This window comes from Ranitomeya imitator, chromosome 3, assembly GCF_032444005.1.
Source record: "Ranitomeya imitator isolate aRanImi1 chromosome 3, aRanImi1.pri, whole genome shotgun sequence".
Lineage (NCBI taxonomy): Eukaryota > Metazoa > Chordata > Amphibia > Anura > Dendrobatidae > Ranitomeya > Ranitomeya imitator.
The window spans coordinates 764,059,779-764,078,823 of record NC_091284.1 but is presented as its reverse complement, the minus strand read 5'-3'; the positions used below and the strand labels follow the sequence as shown (position 1 = coordinate 764,078,823).

The window sequence follows — 19,045 nt, the reverse complement described above, 5'->3', positions numbered from 1 at the left end:
CTGGTGTGCCAGGGTTGTCTGTTGATTTTGCGAGCTTTGGTATGTGTAAGTGGGGCAGCAGATTCCAAAGCTACAGCTATTGTGTTATTTGTATTCATTCATTCTTTTGTATTCAGCCCACGGAGTCAGTACTTTCTAGGACCAACTTTTGCTGCAATTGCTACCTTAAGTCTTTTGGGGTATGTCTCTACCAGCTTTGCATATCTAGATTTTGATATTTTTTCCCATTCTTCTTTACAAACTAGCTCTAGCTCAGTAACATTATATGGAGGCATATGTGAACGTTAGTTTTCACGCCTTGTCACAGATTCTCAATGGGATTTAGGTCTGGACTGTGATTGGGCCACTCACACTCATCAATATGCTTTGATTTAAGTCATTCTATTGTATCTCTGGCAGTATGTTTAGGGATGTTGTCCTGCTGGAAAGTGAACCTTCGACCCGTTTTCAAGTCTTTAACCACAGGTTCTCCTCCAGCATTGCCCTGGATTTAGCTCCATTCATCTTCCCATCAACTCTGACCAACCTCCCTGGCCCTGCTGAAAAAAGTATCCTGATGGCATGATGCTGCTACCACCATGTTTGACGGTGAGGATAGTATTTTCAGCTTGATGTGAAGTGTAAGTTTTCCTTGGAGTATTCCTTGGTTTTCATGATGCTGTTGATTCCTAATGTTCTCAAACAAATCTCTGAGGCCTTCTCAGACCTTATGTAGTTATACTGAGAATAAGTGACACACAGGTGGACTCAATTTACTAATTGTCACTTTTGGAGGTAATTGGTTACTCAAGATTTTATATAGTGGTATCAGACTAGAGGGTGCTGAAAACAAATACATGCCACAATCTTCAGGTTTATATTTTAAAAATAATTAGAAAACCATGTATCATCATTGTGTAGGTATATCACATAAAATCTCAATAAAATACATTTAAATTTTGTGGTTGTAAGGTGAAAAAATGGAGAAAAGTTCACAGATTACTTTTTTAAAGCATTGTACAAACCATCCTGCAAAAAAAAAGAAGCCTTGAAATGGCTGTGTTGACGGAAAAATTAAAAAGTTATTGGTCTTGGAAAAAGAGGAGGAAAAAAACAAAAGAGCAAAAAAAAAGAAGAAAAATAGCCCAATTTTTAAAGGGTGAAACATCATAATGTCACATGACTGCCAGGAGTAGAAGCTGCGACATAGTAGGAAGGACATTGGTCCAGAAGGTAAGTTTATATTTTTATGTATTTTCTGCACCAAACTTCTGCTATTAAAAACAGAATATCAAGTAGTGGACAACCCCTAAAAAAAATGCAAAAAAACATGCATTTGTGCTGTGATCAGAACACTTCTTTTTGGGTGGGGGAGGTGTTCTTCCTAAGACAGTTTCTAGATAACTTTTGCCAGAAGGCAAACAGACAGTAGAGAAGGCAGCTCAAGCTGCTTGCTTTCCAGGTTGTATACAACGCTTACACCTAGGGCTAAACATAGAGACAAATAATCTGTGGGATTCTTCCTGCACACCCCGCATTCATTAATCTCTGTGACAGTATGTATTAAGTTGGTGTTCTGAGCCATTTCCCTTGATCACCATAGTAAAAATAACATTGCCATTTAGTTTGAAGTAATGCTCAGTTATGGCCCTTAGCCAGCAGTAGAATTAAATTACTTTATTACAGGTAATTTAACAGCATATTACCTATTAATAAATGCAATGATCTGATATCTTGGTATTGACAATAAGTTTGTTTTTGTGTATTTGGGTCAATGCGCTTGTCAAGTTGTGCTCTGCATGAACAACCCCTATACAGACCCCCGATTCCAGTGATGTGTCCCTTAATAGGCTGCTTGCTGTAGTTTTGATAAAATCACAGTGTTATCTTCTTCAGATCTACCAATTAACTGAAGGCTGAGCTCTGTATAACCCCGCCCACACCATTGATTGGCAGCTTTCTGTGCATAAGCAGTGGTGGGGGCAGGGTTATACAGAGCAGGAGGACTATATGGCACGAGATAACTAGTCCACTGGTGATAATTCTTCCTTGGAATGTATAAAAGCATTGACACTGTTGTGAATTCTACTTTTGGGCTCCCTCTGGATGGTTGTAGGTGGTAATGCAGTTGTCCCTGGGCTCTAGTCCTGGACAGGTGTATCTGCTGATTGCAATTCTGACTGGGGTATTTAGGTTTGCAGGACTCATTAGTCCTTGCCAGTTGAGAATGTTTCTTGGGAAGTGTTGGACCTCTGTCTGGCTTCTCCTGCTTAGCTGTCAATTCAGCAAAGATAAGTGTCTGTTTCTTTTTCTATGGCACACAAACGGTGTGCTTGTTTTTTGATTGTATTCCTGCTCTGAGTGTAGGAGTCTCTGGAGTTGCAGATATACATTCCACGTCTTTAGTTAGATGGAGGAATTTTTTGTATAATCTGCTGTGGATATTTTTGGAAGGGTTTTAATACTGACCGCACAGTACTCTGTCCTATCCTTTCCTATTCTAGCTAGAGTGGCCTCTTATGCTAAATCCTGTTTTCTGCCTGTGTGTGTCTTTCCTCTCCTACTCACAGCCAATATTTGTGGGGGGCTGCCTATCCTTTGAGGTTCTGCTCTGAGGCAAGGTAGAATTCCTATTTCCATCTATAGGGGTATTTAGTCCTCCGGCTGTGACGAGGTGTCTAGGGTTTGTTAGGTACACCCCACGGCTACTTCTAGTTGCGGTGTTAAGATCAGGATTTGCGGTCAGTATAGTTACCACCTACTCCAGTGAAAGTTTTCATGCTGCTCCAAGGTCACCGGATCATAACATGACACTTAGGCATTCCCATTATCTTTGATAATTCAGTGTGCCCCTACATAGTATGACACTCATTGCTGATTGAAAAGTGTTGAATGTGTAAAGACGTGATCCGTTGAATTCTGATAGTTTTTCATACTTTCCCAAAAGGAATAGAGGAAAAATGCAGATTTTTTTTTAGAAACGATTTATAGAAATGTTATATTATAGGAAATATACGTAATTACTAAGACAAAAATGTTGAGTGGTAATTTACACAGCACATTGATATTTTCATCTATTACCAACCCCACGGTTACATTGCTTTTCCTACCATGGTGCTCTGTATTGTGTATAAGAAATTCTCTTCCTAACGTTTTCTACCTTCAGATCAATCCTCTCTCAATAAAGACAACTATTTGTACTGTAATTGTTAACTTACAGAAATCTCATAATTTGTGAATTGAATGAGATATTTTTTTTACATATTCACTTGGTAATATTGGCCCTTGCTATGTATTTTCCTCACGTATATAATGACATTAATTTCCACAGAACTTTACAGACATTGCAGTGTTTTGAAAAAGTGTTCATACCCCAGGAACTTTTCCACATTTTGTATTGTTACACCCACAAATGTAAATGTATTTAATTGGGATTTTAAATGATGTACCAACACAAGTGTAAAGGAAATGATATAGGGTTTTCTAAATATTTTAAATATTTAAATCTCAAAATTGTGACGTGCCATTGAATTCAGCCCCCCTGTAATCTGATTCCCCTAAATAAAATTCTGAGTGACCAATTCCCTCCAGAAGTCATATAATGTATTAAATTGAGTCCACCTGTGTGTAATTTATTCTCAGTATAACTACAGCTGTTCTGTGTAAACCTAAGAGGTTTGTTTAAGAACATTAGGGTTCAAACAGCATGATGAAAACCAAGGAACACACCAGACAGGTCAGGGATAAAGTTGTGGAGGAGAGTATAGCAGAGTTAATTTATAAAAAAAATAGCCCACAGAGCACTGTTCAATCCATCATCCAAAAATGGAAGACGTATGGCACAACTGAAAACCAACCAAGACATGGCTGTTCACCTAAACTGTCATCCCAAGCAAGGAGAACGCTAATTAGAGGAGCAGCCAAAGAGCTCATGGTCACTATGGAGGAGCCATGGAGATTCACCGCCAGTAGTGGACAACCCCTTTAATATACAGTAACTGCCCTACTGCAAAATCTTTAAGGGCCCCAAACTAGCATGTGTTGTTGTTGGAAATGTTTTTAAATAGCTATGTCACTTTTTATAAACCATGGCCCCAATTCCTATTCTGCACCTTGTAAGGTGGCTGTTAGACACATTGTAAATGGGAGCTAAACCTGGAGTAATACTTTAATACATATAGGACCTAGAGAGGTAAATTGACCGTGACAGGTTGATTATGAGCAGCTAAATAGTTAGGAAAGATGGCTGCTCACCATATCTCCGCCCCTGGGTGCGGTTCACTTTGTGTAATGAGATCTGTTTGTCTCACACATTGCCTGTGAACCGATGGCCGGGGGACCACCACGGTGCAGGAAGACTACTGTACACAAGATGAGGTGCAAACAACAAAGGATAGATTTATTGGGAGACAGGGAATGGAAGGGACAAGGAAGGTGCAAACAGGGGTTTACAATAACAAAAGATAATGCACACGAGTTATCTTGTCTGTAAAATAGCACCGTGCTTCAACAATTACAAACTCAGAGTCTTTCTCAAAAGCAACTTTACACAACAAAACAAATATAAATGCTACTCTGCATATAACCTCCCTGGCCCCTGAAGTCCAAAACGGTGGTGCGCACGGATTCCTGTCAGCTCTGCAAAGCGTGGTCTTCTCCTTGCTCCTGGAAACTGTAAGTCCCTTTCTCAGTATCTTCGTGGCTTCACAAACCAGCACAGAACAGCCACCCTTTGCTGTAACCGGGAAAGTCTATTTAACAAATGCAGTTCGTCTCAAGCTGTGTAATCTTTCTTGCAGCCAAAGTTCCTTCTTCCGGCCAGAACAGCACAAAGTTCTCTCAGTCCTCTCTAGAAACTTCCTCTCTCCATGCTGCTTCAGCTCCCTGCACACCGACCAGCTCATAACACCCATAAGAGTAGGGGAGAAAAGCAGAACATACCATCACACCAGACAAGGGGATGCAGCCTCTTAAAGTGATAGCGTGTTTCTTATTTTCCATAACAGCACCACCCTCTTAAATGCCTCCCTTCTTAATGATGGTCGTCCTCGGCCATGACAGCATCAGGGTAAAAGTGTAATGGAGGAGGCAACAAAGGTGTAAAAACAGACAGAGCACACTGTTCTACATGTCGGACTGGTGGAACCCCTGCATTAGACCTCTGGGATCTCTGAAGCTCTTGGCTGTCAGGCAAGGCTTGACTATCTTCCAGAGGAACACTTGTTGCAGGGGACGTTGTGAGCTCTGGTCTGGTCTCATCTTCGCATTGCAGTACTGGTACATCCATGGGATTACCGTCTCTGGGCGACTGAGGATCCCCTACTGTGTCAGGGACGGTCCACCACTCATCATCGATTTGGTCATCAGGCATGACAGATTCCGGAAGTGGAGTGGCGCCTTCAGGCGACAATGGCATAGAACAGAGCTCAGGCCGGCAAGGCCGCAGCATATTTCTGTGAAGTACTCCATCTTCAATCTGTACCTTGTAGACAGGGCCGTTAGCATACACTCACTCGATAACCTTGTACGGCTGTACTTCCCATCTCTCACTTAGTTTTCCCTTAGGGCGTTTCTCTCTGACCAATACTCGGTCTCCAGGTTGGAGCGGTAACTCTTGAGTTGGTTTGCGGGCCGTATGTTCTTTTTCTTGCAGTTGCTGACCCCCCAACCCCCGTATCGTTTGCAAACGTTGCCGATGCTCTTTCACCCATGAGGTGACAGTTCGCTCCATCAGCTCCTCTGGCTGTTCCAAATTCAGCTCAATGATCTCTCGTCCAGCTCTTCCAAACCACAGTAGATAGGGGGTATAACCCGTGGTGGAGTGGACCCGATTGTTGTAGGTCCAGACCAATTCTGGCAGATAGTCTGGCCAACACACCTTCTTATCCTCCTCCAATGTTCTCAGCATCTGAAGCAAGGTTCTGTTGAAGCGTTCGCAAGCTCCATTGCCTTGAGGATGGTAAGGGGTGGTCCGGGACACCGCTCGATGCCATACATGCGATACAATTCTTCCATCACCTTGCCTTGGAAACATGTGCCTTGGTCGGAGTGGATGCGCTTTGGACACCCATACACCCGGATGAAGTCTTGACAGATGGCTCGCGCCGCCGATTCCGCAGTCTGGTCTCTAGTCGGAGTGACTACTGCGAACTTAGAGAAATGATCGGTCATCACCAAACAGTATTGCAACCCCCAGGCCGAGTGTCCCACGAGGAGATAGTCGATCAACAAGACTTCCAACGGTTCCTTAGTTTGTATGGTCTGGATGGGTGCCCTCTGTTCAGTACTCTTAATGAGGTCACATACTCGACACTGCCGGCAAACCTCTTCCACCACAAGCTCCAACCGGGGGCAATACACATACCGCTGCAACCATTGGTAGGTCTTTGTAGGGCCGAAGTGCGCTCCGAATTCGTGGGCTTCTTTAGCTATTTCTTGAGCCATTCTTCCTGGGATGACCACTTGCCACCTTACTTCCTTATCTTTTGGCTGTTGCCTCTTACGATATAGTACTGACTCTCGCACTTCCAGTCTATCCCACTGGTGCAACACACTCCTCATTTCAGAGTCCAGATTATCTCTCTCTTGTTTGCCAGGCTTCCGCTTTTGCGTTACCCCCCTTTTCATCTGTCTCAGCCCTTGGTCTTCATCCTGAACGTGTCCCCATTCCTCATTGGTTCTCCCCAGGGACCGGGGTAATGCGCAGGCCTCCCTTCTTGACTGGGCCACAACCATTGGGGGCTTGAACTTATTGAAGTCTGGGGTTTCCTCCTCTTCGAGTTGCTCATCAAGATCCCCCACTGGAGTCTCCACAGGCACTCTTGACAGCCCATCCGCATTTGCGTTTTCAGTAGCAGAGTGATAACGGATGGTAAAGGCGAGCCATCCACCGTTGTTCTAAGGCCCCCAGTTTAGCATTCTCAAGGTGGGCCAGGGGATTATTGTCTGTTCGAACTTGAATTTTGGTACCTGTCAGAAAGCCTGCAAACTTTTCTGTCATGGCCCACACCAGGGCCAGGAGCTCTAACCGGAAGGAGCTGTAATTGTGAGGGTTTCTTTTGCTGTCTTGCAGGGACCTGCTAGCATACCCGATAACTCTCTCATGTCCATCCTGTATCTGAGAAAGTACTGCACCGAGTCCATGAAGGCTACCATCAGTGTACAACAGGAACGGTTGATCGACGTCTGCGTAGGCCGTTGATCGGGGCCGAAGTAAGGGCATTCTTTATAGCCTGGAAGGCCTCGTGTTGTCCCTGTGCCCAGGGGATGCGCTGGGTCTTCGGCACTCCAGCGGTCCCCCTCAGCAACTCATTGAGAGGACTGGCCACCTTTGCGAAGTCTTTAACAAACCGGCGGTAGTACCCCGCGAGTCCCAGCAAGGCCTGGAGTTCTCTCACTGTTTGAGGGACTGGCCACTTCTGGATAGCAGCCACTTTTTCTGGCGAGGGTAGAACTCCATCTTGTGACACTATGTGGCCTAGGTACTCGATCTCCCTCTTGAAGAGGTGGCATTTTTTTGGCTTCAACTTCAGGTTATGAGCCCGCAGTCTTCCGAGTACCTGTCCAAGCCGGGCAAGGTGGTCTTCGAATGAGGATGAAAACACAATGATGTCATCCAGATAGATCAGGGTAGCCTCGAAATTTAAATCTCCCAAACACTTTTCCATCAGCCGTTGAAAGGTGCCTGGAGCATTGGAGAGCCCGAAGGGCATCCGGTTAAACTCGAACAGTCCCATAGGGAGGATGAAGGCGGTTTTCTCTCTGTCTTTCTCTGCCACGGCTACTTGCCAGTATCCGCTTGCTAGGTCCAGGGTGGAGAAGTACTTGGCTTTCCCCAACGCTGTCAAGGATTCCTCGATGCGGGGCAACGGATACGAGTCTCGAACAGTGCAGGCATTGAGTTTCCTGTAATCTACACAGAACCGGATGGTCCCATCCTTTTTCTTGAGGAGCACCACCGGGGCTGCCCAAGGGCTCTGACTACTCTGCACCACTCCTGAATCCAGCATCTGCCTCAGTAATGTTTTCACCTCTTGGTACATCTAGGGCGGGATCTGCCAGTATCGTTCTCGAATTGGACGAGCTTCCCCAGTCGGGATCTCATGCGTGATGGCTTCAGTACAGCCGAAATCTTCGGCGTGACGGGCAAATGCGGCCTGATTTTCCCACAGCATAGTTTCTATTGCTTGCACACGCTCAGGGCTCATAGCCTTCACATCCACTTCCATTTGCTCAAGGATGACCCGTCCACTCCACTCCGGGGATGGTGTCTCTTCGTCTCCCGCAGCAACTGCTAGGGTCCACCCCACGCCTTCTTTCGGTGATAAAGACATCTCCTTCTGACTCACCACTTCACCCTTATGTAGGTACACCAGGGCCAGATCTGTCCCTCGTGGCAAGGTGACCTCCCTGGGGCTCACATTCAAAGCTCTTATGGGGACATGTCCTCGCTGGACCACAGCTATCGTATGAGCTATCATGACTTCTTGATCCACTCCTCCGCCTACCACAGGCTGAACAACCACTTCCAACCCATCAAGGTTGCGGTGAGTCCCCACTGGAAGGTATACTATAGTTTCTCGCTCGGGAGGTAGGATTACAGGTTCTTTACCAGGAGCCCGGATGACCCCTACCGTCTGATAAGATGGCACACTCTTCTGCGTCCCACGGACGCAGATCAGTCGTTGAAGGGCTTCTTGAGTAGGCTTATGTGGAGTAGCCTTCTTCCAATATTCAGGTCCCTGTTTGGTAAACATAATCTGATCGAGTTCACGTAGGATATTCATTCCCAGTACTACAGGCACATCTTTCTTGACAGGCTCAGGGACTAGCAGGATCCCTTTTCTTCCAACTTCTTGCCCACAGATTCGAATATTCATCCACACGACCCCTGTGACCGGAATCGGTTGTTGGTTGGCAGCAAACAAGCGAATCAATGTCTCTTTTTCTGGCTTGGCCAGGTTCTGGAAATGCTGCTTGAAGTACGCTTCTGACATCGTTGTCACTTGTGACCCGGTATCTACCAGACAATCCACCAGAACTCCTTCAAATTCAGCACGTAGGATGGGGCTCCCAGCGATCAAGTGTTCATTATGATATGGAGCGGCCTCTCTTCTCGCCTCCCTCGCAGAGTGCCGCACTACTGTGGGGGTTGGTAGTTTAACGGCGGCTTCCACTGGCCTTGAGTATAGTTCCGACAGTCTCTGGCAAGGTGCCCCCGTCCTCCACACTCCCAGCATTGAATGCCTCCTCCTCGCCGAGGGGTACTTCGAGCCTGTCCTCGTGCCGCCGATGCCTGACAGGAGGGGGCTTGTTCCCACTGATCCCTTGTCGATCGGGCTGAAGAATGGTTGCATGAGTATGGTGGGTCAGTCTCTTGTAGTTCCCCCACTCTTCACTCCATCCGGGTCAGTTTCTCTTGCACATTAACAAGGGACCACTGCAAGTCTTGCACTACCTGGACCAGCACCTCTTGATGGTTTGGGTCCCCTCTGGAATTGGCGCCCTGGACACGCATCACTCCAGACGCATAGCTTTCTTCTTTACTTTGGGCCACTGTTTCCGCCAGAACTTGACGAAACGTAAGGGCTAGATCTGCCCGGACCCGTTCTGACAGTGCTCGCCTCAAGGATGTGCTGTGTAGTCCCAGAATGAATTGCTCCTGGAGTATCCGGCCTATAGAGCCCATGCCGCCAAATCCATCTGCCTCCTTTCTCTGCACCTCTTCGAACACTTCTTGCAGTGCTGTTGCATACTGAGAAATTCCTTCTTCTTCCCGCTGCAGCCTAGAGAAAAATTTGGCGCGAAGATGTCCCGCGCTAGCAGTCTCGCCGTAGATCTCTTCCAGGAACTTCACTAGCTCCTTTAGGGTACTGCGGGTGAGTTCTGGTTGTAGGCAGATGTTTCTGCGGGCTTCCCCCTCTAGGGCAGTTAAAGCAATGTCCGCTTCAAGGTCTGGGCTGATGTTATAAATCTTCAGGGTGCATTGCAGCCGGGACACCCAGTCGGACAGTGGCATATTCTTGCCGTCAAACTTTGGGAGCACACTAAATATGGTGCCCATAGGGAGTGTCCTTGCAAGGGTTCCACCAATGCCCACAGCATCCCCATTAATGTTAGCATTCCCGTCATTGCTGTCTGCTGCCTCCATCTTGGTGACAGTACCCAGCTCGCAGCGCCACTTGAAGCGATGGCCGGGGGCCCACCACGGTGCAAGAAGACTACTGTACACAAGATGAGGTGCAAACAACAAAGGATAGATTTATTGGGAGACAGGGAATGGAAGGGACAAGGAAGATGCAAACAGGGGTTTACAATAACAAAAGATAATGCACACGAGTTATCTTGTCTGTAAAATAGCACCGTGCTTCAACAATTACAAACTCAGAGTCTTTCTCAAAAGCAACTTAACACAACAAAACAAATATAAATGCTACTCTGCATATAACCTCCCTGGCCTTTACTACGCAGGCCACACGGCTACCATGCTCTAACTACTGAAGCCTGCACTAGGCCCTAACAGGTGCACCAAACAGGAACAAACTCACGGTGATGTTGGGGACACAGGTCCAGTCCCAGGGGGCCCCTGAAGTCCAAAACGGTGGTGCGCACGGATTCCTGTCAGCTCTGCAAAGCGTGGTCTTCTCCTTGCTCCTGGAAACTGTAAGTCCCCTTCTCAGTATCTTCGTGGCTTCACAAACCAGCACAGAACAGCCACCCTTTGCTGTAACCGGGAAAGTCTATTTAACAAACGCAGTTTGTCTCAAGCTGTGTAATCTTTCTTGCAGCCAAAGTTCCTTCTTCCGGCCAGAACAGCACAAAGTTCTCTCAGTCCTCTCTAGAAACTTCCTCTCTCCACACTGCTTCAGCTCCCTGCACACAGCACCGACCAGCTCATAACACCCATAAGAGTAGGGGAGAAAAGCAGAACATACCATCACACCAGACAAGGGGATGCAGCCTCTTAAAGTGATAGAGCGTTTCTTATTGTCCATAACAGCACCACCCTCTTACACCTGTGTGTTCGGAGGTGTGCAGACCTCCTGGATTGAGTGCCTTTGCTAAAGAACTAAGGAGCTGGACTCTAAGCCAAGTGGGATAACCAGTACTACTGTGTGGACTTTTTTGCTTTGTTTTACTTTCTGTTGGATAAGGGCTGTATTTGCGTTTCCTGTGACGTAGTTTATGAGGACGGCAATAAACCAGATGGACTTTAGATAGAAATGGTTCCTGTGATACCTCAGATCGCTCCCAAGTGGTTAGCATTGTTACAGCCTCTTAGAATGATTCTATGCCCAATGACTGGGCATTCCTGCGTCATGCATAGGAAACCTCCGCGTCGCTCTAGGTCCCAGGAAGTTAAAGGTTATGGACACTTTTGGCATGGAAAAAAATATTTTCACCTATTCGTGGTTATCTTTTATTAAAATAAATTTCACTCAATTGCAGTCTTCATTTTTTTAGCTTTTTTAGACCTCGATATGCAATTTGTACTATAATCTGGGTTTCATATTGTTTTCTTGGAAGAGTGTCTCTCTCTGTAATATAGGCTGGATGTGAGGTCTGTGTATCAAGTATAGTTCTAAAACTCTGTGGTGCTACAATTCCAAACTATAAAAAGTGTTGTGGTTCAGTGATGGCAAACATTCACCACCAGGAGAAATAAAATCCAAGCAAATCAAGAAGGGCTCTGCTTTTGTTCTATCCGGATACGGCCACGTTAAGCATATACAGTGTATATAATTCCCATATGCTGCTCTGGAACGGATGGTGTCTATTGCTCCGCACAGAATGTAAAGATGTTACCTGTCTGGTGAATTAAATAGTGCAAAACCACCAGATAGCAGGTAAAAAATAATTAGTGTGTTAGTAATACAAAAAAAGAAATGTTAAAATGGGCAGAATAATTAAAAAAAGCCAGAGACAGCCACTTTGTGGAAACAGTGATCACTTTGTCCCACCCAGAGCTTCGCCAACAATATCGGCTTCTGTCAGTCCGAGAATCTTTAAAATCATGTAGTAAATTAAATATGATTTAAATAAAACATAAAATATACATAGTGTGCTGTTCAGGGTTTGTCCCAGTCCAACATTTCACTTAAAAACTTAAATTAAATACGGTAATAAAAAAATGATGAAAATAAACATAAAAATAAATGGGAATGTTGGTTTATAACCAAATAATTATTGGGACATTTCCTCAATTATAAGGATAAAGATCAGGAATATAAACATAATAATGTAGCATTCCAATAGCAACGTGAAATAACACCACGTAAATACATGTCTATAGGCTAAAGTTGTGTGGTTCGGTCATACTTTGTGAACACATACCGAGATATGTTAGATAAATCATCAGAACACGTGAAAATAAGAAACTGTGTAATATACCTTTTCAGAAAAATACATGAGAAAGCAGTCGATAAGTAATTGCGAGTGTACAGATTGCACAAGAGTGGCTATAGTACGCGCACTGGAATCTGGAACGGAGTCTGATCCTAAGGGATCGGGCACATGGCATTGTGTGCAGTCCCAGTGCGATCTGACAAATCATCAAATTAGACAGATACTATTCTATGGGGGTCGTGCACATGGTCCGAGAAAAAAAAAATTCTGCATGCTCGAATTTGATCCAATATTCAGATTGCACTCGGCTATGCAAGTTAATGAACCATTAGACTGCACTCGGATGACATCTGAGTGAGTCCAATTTCCGTGGACTGACAGAACGGAGAAGATGGAGACATTTTTTTCTCAATCTTCTCCCCATCCTACAGAGTTGGCTCACACTGTGATCATACTCTGATCAATCTCTGATTAGAGTGTGTTTTGTATAATCGACCTGATTCTTTTGGATGAGAGAATACATGGTCGTCTGCACCGAGCCTAACACTGACTACATTACAGACTGCTAGGATTCAGCAGGTTATAATCCCTCAAATTTTTTTTAGCTGTGCTAAACAACCCCTCTATATTCCTCTTTTAAGGCACCGCCTGTGAGATTGTACGACTTTTTTTAGGAGCACCTTTTTTACCAGCCTCCTAGACATTGTTGGCAAATATGAAGATAATGTATTTACAAAGTTACAAACATTTTATGTAAATTAATTTATCATTCCCACTATATTTTATATTATACATGTTTCCCAAACAAGTCTCGTTATTCTAGAATAGCGGGCAGAGACGAGCATCAAGAACCACCAGTATACGTCTCACATACAGACTAAGGCTGCCGTCACACGATCAGTATTTGGTCAGTATTTTACATCAGTATTTGTAGCCAAAACCAGGAGTGGAACAAATAGAGGAAAAGTATAATAGAAACATATGCACCACTTCTGGATTTATCACCCACTCCTGGTTTTGGCTTACAAATACTGACGTAAAATACTGACCAAATACTGATAGTGTGATGGCAGCCTAACACATACAGAGCTATTTATTCCATCTACCCTTGAGCTGTTCCTGGCTTATTAACCTTCATCAGTGCAAAATGATTTAAAAAAATTGAACTTTGATTAAATAATCAAGCTGTAAATGTTACCTTATTTTGCCTTAAATGCTTCATGTTTGCAACTTTACAGAAACATAAGTTCAGTTCTCCTTGTTTAATGGTACAGTATATGGTATCAACATCTGTGCTATAATATCATGAATATTCCGTATGGACAAAATTGGCAGGAGCTGCGCAAAGTAAAGAATACATTTTCAGCTAAAAGGGAAACTGTCACGTCAGGAAACGCTAGTTACTTGCAGATATAGGTGTAATTAATTGTGGTTAATCCTGTTTAGCCATCTTACTGGAGCAGCGGCTACAGGGAGAAAATGATGTTATATTTTCCCTGCAGCTGTTCACTACTAGCCATCTGGGTGGTGCTGGAGGCAATAAAGTACAGTGAGCGGTTCAGTAATCACTCCCCCTGCACTCTGATAGCCTGCTCTCAATGTGTGTGTCTTGGCATGTGTGCGCAGAGCAGGCGGTCAATCAGGGTGTAGGGGAGTGATTACAGTGCACACACTGAGAGTGTTGGGTTCTCTTTAAAGTGTATCTGTCATTTCAGGAGAACTTGCAGTCTTTATCTGTCTCCAGCTCCTCCCCGCTTCCTAGAACTTTATGAGCTCCAACTATCATCTGGTTTCTCTGTAATGGGAAAATCTCTGTTCACTGAAGACAGATTTTACAATATTAAAGGGAACCTGTCACCCCCAAAATCGAAGGTGAGCTAAGCCCACCGGCATCAGGGGCTTATCCGATGGGCGTCGCGGTCCGGTCCGGGGCCTCCCATCTTCTTACGATGACGTCCTCTTCTTGTCTTCACTCTGCGGCTCCGGCGCAGGCGTACTTTGTCTGCCCTGTTGAGGGCAGAGCAAAGTACTGCAGTGCGCAGGCGCTGGGCCTCTCTGGCAGTATATACACAGATGTAGCCAAATTTAACTATACAAATAACACACCATCTCGATATAACTTTTCTCAGAAAATTAATTTATCTTAAACCACTTAAGTAAAATGACAGTGCGAAGTTGTCTGATCTCAAGTCAGGTGTCAGATTGCACCTTGATCTCTCAGTGATGTGTGATCTGCGTTCTTCTAACCATCGGCTAACCATGACTACATCAAGTGTTGGATTGGGATGCCAAGGTCCCACCAGTAACATCAACTCTGGGGGCACCACTCATTCACGAATGTATAAATGATGAGTTGCCGCCTTTGTTTGTACATCGTGAATCAAGTGTATTCAGCCAAGTTCTACTCATATAGGAGGATGTATGGCATATTCATGAGTGGGCCCACCGGGGGATTCACCTATTCACCCGTTGGCCAGTCCGAGCCTGGCTTCATCTGTATATATATATATATATAACTGTACACAGTATATGCATAAAAGATCCGTGATTATTTCTCCAAGATGTTTAGGACAATCTCTCTGCCGAGTCCCTTCATAAACTGAAGACAAAGTCGGTTAAACCAAATAGTGATTGAATTTAGATTTCATTCACTTTACATTTTGTTAATTGATAAAAATAAACTTTCCTATTTTTGAATGCAGTCTTAATTTCCTGCATTTTTTTCCGCAATCTTCTAAAAATGTTGTACAATATTGTATTTTTTTTTTTTTTATTTCTGATGCTGTTTGCAGTTGAGTCGAGTTCCTTCATGCCGGAGCTAGATAACCTAATGGTCACCAAAATTGTAGAATATGAGATCTAGCCCTCTGTATATACCCCATAAAAGTAACGATGAAATGTAAGACATTCCAGAAAATAATAAAAAAGCAACACATTTATTTTAAGCTGATGAAATATATTTCACGTATCGTCCATGTATCATACTGAGAGAATGTACAGCAACTTTTCCTTTTCAACTGTTTTGACCATTTTTTTTCCAGCTAATATCACAGTCAAGTTTTTATTCTATTTGCGGCCTCTATCGGGTAGAAGGAAATTCCTAGTGTTAAGTTCATGCTCCCGCTGCTTAAGATATCTTACAGAAAAATATGGTGTAATAATGCCTAAAAGAAATGTGATAGAATCGCCCCAGTAGTCTCCTGACACCTGGTGACTTCAGGGATGAATGCAATGTAATATTCTTTTACGTGGGCTTTGGATGCATTACTCTGTATTCTTTGTGTCTCTTGTATGCAGACAGGTGAAAGGCAGAGAAAAGATGACTTCTGTCCCTCAACATTTACCCATTATGAAGTTCCACCGAGCTTCTATAGATCCACCATGATCCTAAGACCGCAGCTCGGGTTGGGCGCAGTCACCAGATTGCCGTCGGCAAAGAATAGAATATTGATTGCAAGTCAACGTGCATCAAGTACCTCAATGCCTCAGCAAGAACTGGTTACTGCTGTCGGAGCGCTGAACAACTCAGAAACGTCAGGTACATTTTTGTTATTTATGACCATAAAAAGCGGAACACATATGTGCAAATATAGAAAGCAGAGGAAAAAAAATATTAATTGAATTAATGAGCCCAGGAGGTGAAAGAAATCAGATACTTCTAGTACCGGTGTCGCTTCTTTTCTTATTTTTTCCTACACCCTAAATCCTTTAATAAGGGATTATCCTGTATTGAATAAATTCTTTTTGTATTATATTACAATACTTTATATTCTCTAGGGGAATACTGCTTGTCATTATTAGTACCTAACTGGGTATGAACACTTAAAGGGAATCTGTCAGAAGGTTTTTTGCTATGTAATGTGAGGTCAGCATGAGGTAGGGGCTGAGGCACCGATTTCAGTGATGTATCACTTATCAGGCTGTGTGCTGTTGCTTTCATACAATTAAGTTTTTATCACCACAAGATTATCACTGCCTGGACTACAGCATGCCTCAGCACTTGTCCGACCATGCCCCCTCCTGTGATAAGAAGCTCACTGTCTGTAGACAATATACATAGAAAGCAGAAAGCTGTGGTGTGGGTGGGGTTAGCTTTCTCAGCTCTGCTGCATGCTAAAATTAAAAACTCTGATTATCACTATTGATGCACCCAGTAAACGAAGTAATACATTATTGGAATCAGCTTTTCTCTGCCTACGTCATGCTCCTTTAATATGAGGTATCAAAAACCTGGTGACAAATTCTTTGTAGGCTCCCCCATACACCTCAGATGACTGTCAACTAGTGTTGAGCATTCCGATACCGCAAGTATCGGGTATCGGCCGATATTTGCGGTATCGGAATTCCGATCCCGAGTTCCGATATTTTTGCGATATCGGGAATTGGGATCGGGATGAATATTTATATGTAAAATAAAGAATAAAAATAAAAAATATGAATATACTCACTCTCGGACGCGCCGTGGTTGTAACCGCTGCAACCGGCAGTCTCCGTTCCTAAGAATGAGCGAGTGAAGGACCTGTGATGACGTCGCGGCTTGTGATTGGTCGCGTGAGTGGTCACATGAGCGGTCACGCGACCAATCACAAGCCGTGACGTCATTGAAGGTCCTTCACCCGCTCATTCTTAGGAACGGAGGCTGCCGGTTACACCGCTAAAGTCCAGGGTCCGCCGGAGGGGTGAGTATATCGATATTTTTTATTTTTATTCTTTATTTTTTACATGAATATGGATCCCAGGGCCTGAAGGAGAGTTTCCTCTCCTTCAGACCCTGGGAACCATAGAGGATACATTCCGATATTTGTGTCCCATTGACTTGTATTGGTATCGGGTATCGATATCGGCGATATCCGATATTTTTCGGATATCGGCCGATACAATCAGATACCGATACTTTCAAATATCGGAAGGTATCGCTCAACACTACTGTCAACCAAATGATGATTTGGCCGATTGTTCGGTTGGCATCACTCTGCCAAGAGAATCACTGCGGGACAAAGGGATCGTCTGTCTAAAGTAGCACATGCTGGACCTTAACTCCCATGACAATCATCTGTCCAGGGTCCCCATCATCAGTAGACTATCGGCCGAACCCGTAGTTACTGACGGAGTCAGTCGATGTTAGTCCAATTTATCTGAGGGGCTTTACTTACAGGCATGTGGGAAAAGGTATCCAAATCAGCTCTCCTCTAGAAGAGAGAAAACTATCTCATATTAAACAAAGCAAATTAGTATTCTTCCTTCTGGACCTAATTGGCATTTTGATATACACATCTTTCTAATTCGGGACATGTCTGCATTATCTTCTTGGCTGACTCTAATTCTGTGAGACACAGTGAGTAAATGTGAGTGGATCAGATAAGGTGTACAGGACCCTTATACATACACATCTTTTATACCTTTGTCCCATCCTGTGCTTTCATATATTTATAATATTTTATATCATTCTTTGGCACTTTGTGCTTAACTTTCTATCCCCCCTAAGTGTACACTCCCTTCGTTAGGGTGGGAGACACTACATTGGTCTTCATGGACTTCTACGTCCACGTCTACGTCCACGTCTGAATTGGGTGAGATCTAAACAGTTATTGCATATTTGGCACTTTATGACATAGCATCCATGTGACAAACATTATATATCCATGCTAAGGTCTTCTTTGTGTTCACCTGTACGTTTTTTGAGATTATCTTCATGATTTTAAATACTCAATTAAAAGATATATTTTAATGGGGTCACTATGTGCTGCTAAGATGCGATCCACCAGTTCTCTGAATACTGTCCCTTTATAACCCAGAAAGCTGCCCATTATTGGTGGGGGCACAGTTATACACAGCAGGGCTACTAGGATGTAGGAGACACCTAGTTATCTAGTGATATCTAGTGATAATCTCTTGTTGATAACACTGATTTTATTAAAACATCAAAACACAGCCTAGTACGTGACATATGGCTGGAAGCAAACTCTCAGCTCCTACATTATGCTGCTCTCAGATTATAAAGCAAGAACCTGAGGACGGATTCCCTTTAAGCAAATTGAATCACCGAAAAATAAATAGTAGATGAAATGCGTAAAAAGGTTATTACATGAATATCCTTAATCCCCTATCTACGCGAGAGAACAAACATGGCCTAGCTTCTGGTGGTTATATGGTCCCTATGGATTTGGGGCCCTTTGGTGAGGGTTCTAGTTCTGAGAAAAATATGGGTATTTTTGACTAGTTATCCCAGTGTCAACAATATTCGTCTCATAAATATTGGATGTATAGAAAATCTAATATTTTCTTCCAGAGACATATTGTCTCCATGTGACCATGGCTATTTGGAAAGCGTGTCAGATGTTCTTTGATCAACTTCAGACCCTCCTAAGACCTTTCCTGTCTCTCTCTGTGTGGAAAATACACATCCTCTTTAGTCACCTGGACATAAAGAGGAATCTTCACATTTTAATTAATCTGCTTCACTTCTGTCACTGCCATTTTACATAAAGGCATCCACCATTTGTCTCCTCAAGACAAATGATAGATGAAAGAAAAAAAGGGAGGGGGTATATGAGGGACCTCAACAATTTTTAATATTTTCTATGACAGTGGCGCTCACTGTCCCATAAAAAGTTCCTTTTTCCTGTACAGTACAGGACCCGTTGAAGCACAGGAGGATCGAAACGGCCATTGTCTGGCATGTATCCCATAGACTCTTCTGCATCCATGTGAAACAATAAGG

The 19,045-nt window shown here is 43.8% G+C and overlaps 1 protein-coding gene across 1 annotated transcript in view; it reads left to right on the top strand.

The window, feature by feature from the left end:
• Window positions 1-19,045, top strand: part of MTUS2 (microtubule associated scaffold protein 2) — a 957,846-nt gene that overhangs the window by 357,341 nt on the left and 581,460 nt on the right. The window contains exon 3 of the mRNA XM_069759018.1: window positions 15,622-15,862. Within this exon, the coding sequence (XP_069615119.1) occupies window positions 15,622-15,862 (241 nt within the window). The remainder of the gene's footprint in view (window positions 1-15,621; window positions 15,863-19,045) is intronic.